General features: G+C 53.6%; 1 protein-coding gene across 1 annotated transcript in view; it reads left to right on the forward strand.

Annotated features, from left to right (window-relative positions):
* The window catches only part of ITGB5 (integrin subunit beta 5), a 111,988-nt gene extending 102,717 nt beyond the window's left edge, over positions 1-9,271 (forward strand). Inside the window, exons 12-15 of the mRNA XM_057544988.1 lie at positions 3,828-3,931; positions 6,165-6,284; positions 7,610-7,776; positions 8,552-9,271. Coding sequence (XP_057400971.1) covers positions 3,828-3,931; positions 6,165-6,284; positions 7,610-7,776; positions 8,552-8,647 — 487 coding nt within the window. The 3' untranslated portion in view covers positions 8,648-9,271. The remainder of the gene's footprint in view (positions 1-3,827; positions 3,932-6,164; positions 6,285-7,609; positions 7,777-8,551) is intronic.
* Positions 9,272-9,623: the final 352 nt, after the last annotated feature.

Below are 9,623 nucleotides of genomic sequence, written 5' to 3' on the forward strand. Positions count from 1 at the left end.
AGCCCTCCACCCCCCCCCCCCCCGCCCCCAACCCCAGCGTCTCCCCCAGACCAGGCCTGTCATCCGGCCAGTCAGCCCTCAGGCTGGCCAGCCTCTCATCCCCCATCTCCTGCATCTTCCCCACCCAGCCTTGCTGGGGATCGAAACTCTTACTACCATTAACTAGAATAGGGTCTTTGAAACACTGGTTCCATGGGGATTTTGTAAAAAAAAACAAAATCAAAACATAACAACAACAACAAAAACTTATTCTGTTCCTAAACAAGTTTAGAAGTTATAGGATTACTGAGTTAAATGAAATTAAACTGATTTTAGTACCAAAATAGCATCTTCTTGAGCCTTTAGTGTGTCACTGAGTATTTTAAAAGGACATTCAGCATGCATCTTTTTTCCAAATGAATTTGACCTCCTGCCCCATTAGCATCTCCCAAACAATGTTTCACAGGCCCCCCCATATGGGAAATGCTGCTTTAAGCAAAACATCATCAGAAGGTAAATTGGACAGGAGGGCACCCGACCTAGATAAGGCAAGCCAGGAACAAACTGCAGTGGCTTTTGAATTTTCTGCTCCATTTGTACAGATAATGGAGTGGGTCTCTGCGCTGCTGCTGAATGCAGAGATTGTCCAGACGCGGGTTCCAGGCCTCCACTGACCCAGCCATGGGGTTACGTTCCCCTGTTGACCTCCCCACGGCTCTGCCCTTCACACTCTGCCAGAGTGCGAATGAGAGGGAATTAAATCAGGGAGTTACGCCATTGGGAAAGCAAGAGTGACAGTTTCTCTTGAATTTTGCTAGAGAAACAGCTGTGCTATCATCATCCTTGTCCTAAGGGGCCAGGAGGGAGGGCACAGATAATCAGAAACAAATAATAATACAGACGTTGTTTCTCTTTGGCTGGGAAACGCAACTGTGCAATTTTTTTTTGGCAGATTTCCCTTCCAAACCCCTGGCTCGGGCTCGGAATGAGACGAGTTCATGCTCCCTGAGCAGCCGTGGCTGCCGGTCAGTCTGCACTCAGAAACGTTCTGGGTGGCAGAACCCCTGGTTGGATGTTTGCCACAAATAATCCAGGCGTGGGTAATTGAAAGCTGGCCGCAGATGGAGAGACAAGATAGACAGGGCCAGATTTTATTCTGTGTAATTAGAGGGAAACCAGGCAGAGTAAGGGAGAAGAAACACAGATCTAGTTTAGACCTGCTAAGAGCAGAGATACAACAGAAATCCAAATAGAAACATCCCAGGGGAAGGAGGAGGTTAGGATCCTGGATCTGGAGCCCAAATAGCTGTGGCTATCTGAGCCTGGAATCATGGCCATTATCAATATTTAATGCCTGAGGGAGGTGCCCTACCCCCAGCTCTCCCACCAGCAGAACCCTTTTGAGTATGTGCTCCCAGACCTTGGGGCATATGAGGTGGATGGGGGGTTGGTGCCAAGCTAGGACAATACACATGGAACCAATAAAGGCAGATCAAGCCTGTTTCTTTCCTTCTTCCGGAGCAGCAAGGCAATATAGGGTTGGCTCAGGTCAGTTAAAAGGCCCCTTGGGAAGACCACCTTAGCTTTAAATGTTTAAAGCATTCATTTCCAAGGAGACATAGACTTGATGATTTGTTATCCATTGAGCAATATCAAGGGAGCAAGGAGAGCAAAGAGATGCGTAGGGGAGCCTCACTCTTCCTTCTTACTTGTCTCCGGGCCACGCTGACACAGTCTCTTTCACAGCCTAGTTGTCACTTTTTTTTTTTGAACAAAGTACCTTTGATAGTGCCTTATTTCAGGCTGTTTTTCTACTTGCTGCTTTGCCGAGAGCCACCAGGTTTTGAATGCCGATGTCCTTTTTTTTCTGGGCTTTCAGAGCAGTCAATCTCCACTCTCTAGAACTAACCAAACACGCTCTACACCTTGGGTGAGTTCATGTTCAGTTTCAGCTGATTTCAATTAACAGTCTCCCTGAGCAAAGTCTGTCTCAGCAACTTGTTTGTTTAAAGGCCAGACATTTTAATACGTGACTGCAATAGATCACAAGATTCAACCCAGTATGCGGAGCACACAGGTTAAACCGATTTGTCCACATGGCTGATTAGGGAATGTTCCCTGGAAGCGGCCCTGTGGTTTCATGACCACAGGGCGTGCAGATGGAGGGCTCAGTGAATCCTAGCGGAGACCGGAAGCAGCCGCCTTTCTTTGCAGTGTGTTAATCCACGGGTGGAGGAGGGGCAGCGGCGGCAGCATGAATGACCAGAGCTGGAGCCGGGCCTTCCTGGTGCCCAGCCAAGTCTCAGTCGCCTGCCCGCTGGGGCTCTGGCCTCAGGAGAAATGCAGAAATTACCTACTTGTTTAACTTCAGAATGTTTCCATGAAGTCATTCCCAGGAGAGTGGGATTTTGTGGCCAATCCGAGGATAGTTGGATTCTTAAGCATATTAGGACCCTGGTAAGAAAGTCTTACCTACTTTCCCTCCACAATCTACTCACTCTGCCCATTCCTCCTCAGTGTTCAGAAAGTGGAGTAAGGACTCAGGGAGGAACTTGACAGAGAGGCAGGCACCTGGGTGCTGGACCCTGCTGTCACTGATTCCTCACTTCCCTCACCTGTAAAATAGGACGACTTAAGGAAACGCTCCCAGCTCCCTTCAGGCCACAGTTTCTGCCCTGGAAACGTAGTAACTGGTCTCTCCATCCCACGGAATTTTACAATGATCTAATAAAGGCAATGCATGGTGATGGTACAACCCTCCATATTTTTGCCAGGGAGCTTTCCAGACACGCAGCCCCTTTGGTCCCCACAGGCCTGTGGGGTAGGTTGGGCTGCTGTCCCCCCATGTGGCTGAGGCTCTGTGAGGCTCCCCTGCCCTCGGGTGCCAGGGCACAGCGGCAGCAAGGCAGTGGCCCTCCCAGCACACTTGGCTCTGGAGTCCTCACCCCATTTCCTGGGGAAACCTCTGTTTTGGGGTCTCTCACCATCCTGGCCGGCCACCGAGGACCATCACTTCAGGAAGTTCCTGCACATTCCCCATCAGCTGGTGGTTTTGTTCCAACCCACTTCTCCCTGGAGTTGGGTTCTCACCATCCCATTTATGCTCTCCCACCTCCCAGTCCCCCATAAAGGTCAGAGACCCTCTCTCCCCTCCACAGCAAGCTTTACGGACCCTTAGAGCTTAGCTCCCCTGCCAGGTGGGCTCTATCTGGGAGCAGGAAGGGGGCAATGAGAGTCTCCAGGACAGTGGTTCTCAGCCCTCACCTTTACTCAGAATCCCCAAGAGCCCAGGTCCAGCCCCAGAGATTCGGATTCCATGGGTGTGGTTGGGCCGAGGCAGTGGTGTTTTGTCTTGAAAGCCCACCCAGAGAGTTTAATGTGCTGAGAGCCCTGCCTGGGTGATGGTCTCCTGGTGGGGATCCTGGGAATTGGGGCTATAGGGGGGTGAGGGCCCCTCTTCGAGGCCAGGAACACTTTTTTATCTTCAGAAACTTCTTGTTTGGGGAAGACTCCTCAGTGAGGCATTTGATGCACCAGAGTGCAGATGGATTTGGCTCCTGGTGTCAGAATTTGAAAGGTTTCCAACCTGCAACTTGACATGTGTACCAGACATGCTTCTAAACCCACATATGTTCCTCCAAGAACCCTTGGGCTTCCCTGCATGATAGCAGCAAGAAGGACAGAGCAGAAATGTTCCTTGAGGCCAAACATCTGAACATGGGAGAAGTTAAAACTTTCAGGGGCTTGCAGGAGGGCTGGGACCTGCACTCTTGGGACATGCACTCAGTTACATGTGTGGAGCTACTACCCAGCATCTAACACCCACATTTATTGCCTCTTTTCCAAAGAGATTGTGTTGAGTGCTTGCTGCTTCACTCAGGGAGCTCAGTTGACAACCAGACCTGCCAAAACCTGTGCAAGGATGAGGTGATCACACAGGTGGACACCATCGGTGAGTGTGGGGAGCGGCCCTGGGCAGCCGGCCCCTTTTGGATCTTGGCAGACGTGTAGAGACTTTCTCCCTCGTGGGGACGATCTTCAGGGCTGCCTGGCAGACAGGAGGGTAGTTTTAACCTTGAGTTAGGAAGCAACCTCAGTGTCCTTGGCTAGTCCTTGCTGGCTCCCCAAGAGGACTTGGAGTACCTGTGTTAGGTCATAGGTTCTGGGCTCTCCAGGGTGTAAGACCTTCCCGTTCTTAAGTTTCTGTCCCATCCCTGAAGCCTAGTCCCTTCCTACATCTTCTCCCAGGCTTCCTGAGAAGTTGGTATATTAGTTAGAATAAGTACTGTTAGCTGCTACAACAAACAAACCCCAAACCTCAATGACTTAACAAAATAAAAGTCAGTTTGTCACTCACTCGAAGTCCAGTGACGATGTTCCTGGTTGACAAGGCCTCTCTGTGCTCCTTCAGGAGCCCAGGTACCCTCTAGATTGTGTTTCCACCCTCCCCCGGGTCCTCAGAATTCTCTCCATTGAATCTGCAAATGGGGAAAGATCGTGGGGGAGGTTTACATGGGTGGGGCCTGGAAGTGGGGCACACAACATCCCCCCCCCACCCAGAGCTCAGTCATCCAGCCATGTTTACTGCAAGGATGGCGGGAAATGTCATCCAGCTGTGCCCAGGAAGCTGGGAAACCATGTTTGGTGACCAGCTAGCCAGTCTCTGTTTGGCCTCAGCCCAGTGCAGCTCTCGTGATGCTCTGCCAGCATTAGACGAGGCAGAGCTCACATTCTGTCCGAATGAACCCAGGATCGAGTGCTACCCTGGCTCTTCCTCGTTCCTACAGGTCTCCCCACTCCTTTTTCCTGCCTCCCTGATCTTGAGTGATGCTCTGGCCGAATCATGGCTCCTGAGGATGCCAAGTCATGTATTCCGCCAACACAAATTCATTGAGCACCTACTGCGTGCCAGGGCTTGTACCACAGCAGGGAGCCCCTGCCCCGCCCTCCCCAGATCCGGCCTCTCATGCCCGTTTTCCTGCCCTGCTTCTGTCTTGTGACTTGAGGTCTGGCTCACAGCAAGTTCTGCCTGCAGACCTGGGGCCGTTGCCCCCCTGACTGGGCACCCACAGAAAGATGGCGATGCCTCCCCCGGCCCACTGACTACTCACTCGCTCTGGAGCAAATGCAGCTGTTCACGCACAGCTGCCTCTCAGTCTGTCCCTTTGTCATGAATCAGTTGCTTCACAGAGAAGGTTTCTGTTCGCATTCACCAGTTACCCTTTTCCTTCCTTCCCCCTGGCTTTTTCATACCCATGCTCACTCACACTCACCCAGACCAGGCTTAGGATTGGGGGCCGAGAGAAAAAGCCCAGGCCTCCGTGTCTGATAACCACTCAAAATTGTCTGGCTCTAGGTGGAGACTCCTTCGAGCAACAGGGTTACAAAGGGTGGAGCTAGAAAGCATTTTGTGTCACAAAATAGCCCACAGTTGTTACTCAGGACCAGTGGGTCATTCCCTTACCACCCGCCTGTCTCTTGCTTCACACTCTTCCCCGCTTCCTTTCCACCCTGGAAATCAGTCTAACCCTGTCCCAGGGGAGGCTTGGAATGCAGACAATGCCTGGCGGGGCAGTGGGGGGCGGGGAGGGGGGAGTGGGGTTGGTGATACCTTCCCCTCAGGTGACAGCCGCGTGGGCACGGCAGGTGTTGAGGCAGCTTGAGGAAGGGGGCTTCTTACTATGGGGAGCGAGGCCAGCGGTGCGCACTGTGGGTGGGAGGTGCAGTCTCTCATCCACCCATCCTCCTTGCCTCGTGGGTCTTTTTGGTTTCTCATCTCAGGAAAGCGCCTCCGCCTCCTGGCCTCTGCAGCCGGCTCTCAGCCAGGTAGACTCAAGCGTGAACTCTCGCTCAGGCCTCCGCGGACAGCAGGATGGCCCCTTCTTTTCTTTACCCAGTTCCGTTGCCCAGTCCCGCCCCAGCAGCAGTGCCCCCTCTCCTTTCACCCCAGTGAGCCTGCGGAGGCCTCCCTCGCATGGAAGGGAATTCCCGTCCCCAGCGCAGCCTAACTTAGCGCTGGGCCTGCGTTCTTGATGTGAGAAATTCATTTTTAAGGTCCAGCCTTCCCTTTAAGCCTCTCTGCACCCTCTTTTCTTCTTTGCGGGGTTCGGCTCCTCACCCGTCCCTTAGCGGCTCTGCATCGCTCAGAGACACACTCAGGACATTTCTGCTTGGTTTTCTTCCAGTGAAAGATGACCAGGAGGCTGTGCTTTGTTTCTACAAAACTGCCAAGGATTGTGTGATGATGTTCACCTATGCAGAGCTCCCCAGTGGGAAGTCCAACCTGACAGTCCTCAGGGAGCCAGGTGGGTGAGGGCCAGCTCTGTCTGCTCCCCCAGGGGGCTCGGTTTCTGACGTATCACCCGTTCTCTCCTCACTATCCTTTCCAAACTCCAGAGAGAGGAGGGATACAGTTCCATATAAAGATCAAGATCTAAGGTCGCCTCTACCTGACTGCTATAGTTTAGAAGAAAGATGGTTGTATATCTGGGGACCCATCACGGGGGTGGGGCATGACTTAGGGGAATGGGAGTTATATGAGGATAGGCCCCTGCCCTGCGGGAGTGTCTCATCTTGAAGGGACACAGGGGTGACAGTAAGCACAGAACACACTTAGCCTACATGGCCAGTGGTGGTGCAAGCGTGCAGGGCAGGTCTGGACCATGAGGGCTGGGCGTCAGGAAGCATCTGGGTACACACAGCCCTAGCCGGGCTGCCGCTTTGCGGAGTGGAGTCCAAGAAGGGCAGATGGAGCGCTGGGTTGACATTCCTGCAAGTGCCATGCCTCGCTCCCTGGGCCCCTGAGGACGGCACGCTCTCATCTAACACGGGCAATTCTGCCCCACGCGCTGGGCCTGGGGACCAATGGCCCTTTTCCTTGGGGTAATGAGGGTTTCTAGTATGAACCCTTTCATTCTTCTCTGGTGGAGGTTGCCGGGGCAGAGGCGGGCGGTGCAGAAAAAGATCTGCTCTCTTCCTTTCAAAACATTGCAAACTGTTTTTCCAAATGGGGCTAGACCACATAATGTGCCTTCCCTAGGCCAGAGGCAGAGGGAAGGATTGTGGTCCTAGCCCAGGATGCACGCCTGTAAGAAGGAGGCTCTGTTTCCAAGCGCTGTCTTTGCGGTTCTTTGAAAATAAGCACATTTGCTCCAAAGGCTCCACACTAAGGGCTTACAAGTGTTGGCTGGCCCCCAGCCCAGCCCTTGTGGAAGCGGCTTCATGAAACCTCCTGCCGCCCAATCTACTCCTGAAACCATTTACGTGAAAGCTGAGACCTGGTCCAGCGTCCTGCACGGGAGGTGGGGCCGGGCTGGGGCGTGGGTGCTTCGAGTTGGGGAGACGCAGCCGTACGCACGGCGTGTGGGAGAAAGTGGAGCAACCACCAAGGTTCTCCTAGACTTTGCCGTTGGCTTACTGTGTGGCCTTGGCACAGTGACCAGCCCTCTTTGAATCTTCCACTTTATGTGCGTTGGGGAAACCTGCCTGCCAGCCAGCTCTCTCAGAAGCGGTGTGAGCATCTCAGGGAACCCAGGGAAGGCCTCTGGGGAGAGCCGACGGGCCTGAGGTCGGGGGGGCAGGGGCACGGTGACGGCGGTGGCTTTGCTCATCGTGCCCTGGTCCCCTCCAGAGTGTGGAGCGGCCCCCAATGCCACGACCATCCTCCTGGCCGTGGTCGGCAGCATCATCCTGATTGGGCTTGCGCTCCTGGCCATCTGGAAGCTGCTTGTCACCATCCACGACCGGAGAGAGTTTGCAAAGTTCCAGAGCGAGCGATCCAGGGCCCGCTATGAAATGGTAAGCCAGTGGGAAGTTGGAAGTAGAAAAAATGTCAAGCTTAGCGGTCCGGTTGAGTTCAAGCAGAGGCCCACTAACGTCTTTGGGATTCAGAACAAAGAAGCGAGGACTTCCCCAGTGGTCCAGCGGTTAAGACAATGTGCTTCCACTGCAGGGGGCTCGGGTTCGATCCCTGGTCGGGGAACTAAGATCCCACATGCTGCGCGGTGTGGCCAAAAAGTTAAAAAGAACAAAACAAAACAAAAAACGCGAAGAAGCGAAACCTGAGAGGCGGTGTGTGCCCAGTTCTGGACGCCCTGCATGGAGCCCCGCACCAGGCCCCGGTCGGGAGGCTCACCGCCAGAGGCGCTCGCCACAGCCTTGGCAGGGAGACTGTGTCCAACAGTCCAGGAGAGGGTCCCACGTGCTCACAGTCTGTCGCGGTGTCCATGTGTGTCTTGTCTCCCCAAGCAGACTGCACGCTCCCGAAGGACTGAGCAAGAGTGAGCCCCCCTTGAATCCCCAGTGAGTGTGTTAAAGCTACAAGGGACTTCAGAGACCATCTGACAGGCACAGCCGCTCGCTTCAGAGATGGAGAGAGAAAGCTCAGGGAGGGGCAGGACCGTCCCAGGCCGGCTTAGAGGAGCCAGTCTTGCAGCACAAGGCCATTGCCTTCACCCGCGGGCGGGCCCCACTGCCTTCCTGGGTGACTGACCCTAGAAGGGCCTCCAACCCTGTGTGTGTGCGAATGAACGAATGAACTAACACATGTCCTCTTACCTCCCGTGTTCTCTAGGCTTCAAACCCTCTGTACAGAAAGCCCATCTCCACACACACCGTGGATTTCACCTTCAACAAGTTCAACAAATCCTACAATGGCACAGTGGACTGATGGCTCCTTCCCCTCAGAGGGCTGGAGGGGCAAGCAGTCAAGCCAGAGACTGACACGCTTTGGACAGCTGCTTGGCTTGAGCGCGGTTCCCTGCACGGCCAAGCACAGAGACCTTCCGGTGAGCCTGGGCGAGGAGCCCACCCACACAGGAAGGTGCCCGGCCGTGCCACCTGGCCACCCCTCCAAGCCCGGCGACGGTGCTCTCGGCTTTCCTCAGCACATCCAGCTTGTCGTCTCAATGAACTGCTAAGATGCAGGCCGCCTCTCCCTTCCGGGAGGGCTGGGCCTCCAGTCTGGCCAGATGAGAAGGCTCTTGGGAGTGTCAGAGTGAGTAAAACCCACACAGTCTGCCTTTGCTCCTGTTGATCATTTTTAAATGAAATAAAATGATCGTGCATTTATGGTATAGTTCCGATTCCTGAGAATTACCTACCTGGTGTCTCTGCCTTGCACATGGGTGTTGGTGATGGGATTACTGAGACGCCTGTTGAAGGCACATAGTTTGCAGATGTCAGCTTTCTTCCCCTGTCTGTGTTTTTGTTTAGTACTTTTGTAACAAAAAGGAAAGAGATTGTTTGGGATTGAAAGTAAAGATTAAAACCAAAAGATTTTGTGTTTGCCTGACACTCTTTATGACGTGCACGTTCCTTTCTGAAGTGGATGTTGCCCCAGCGGGGATTGCAATGGCTGTGTACGCACTCAGGGGACGCCACACAAGCCAGTGCAATACTCCAGACCAGGGCTCATCACACAGGGCTCTGTGCAGTACCCAGGGGGTAGCTGGGGTGGCTCCAGGGAGGGCTAAGCAGGTGTCTTTGGACCCTCTGAGCTTTTACTTAAAGAAAAAGTTTAGGCTAGAAACTGTGAAGACCACCCCTCTGGCCTCCCTACCCTGTTCCCAGGTGCTAAGGCTGGAAATAGATTGTGCAGATGAAGAAGGGTCAAGATGTGGCTTCCACACACAATCCCTTCTTGC

Source organism: Balaenoptera acutorostrata, chromosome 4 (genome assembly GCF_949987535.1).
Source record: "Balaenoptera acutorostrata chromosome 4, mBalAcu1.1, whole genome shotgun sequence".
NCBI classification, from domain to species: Eukaryota; Metazoa; Chordata; class Mammalia; order Artiodactyla; family Balaenopteridae; genus Balaenoptera; species Balaenoptera acutorostrata.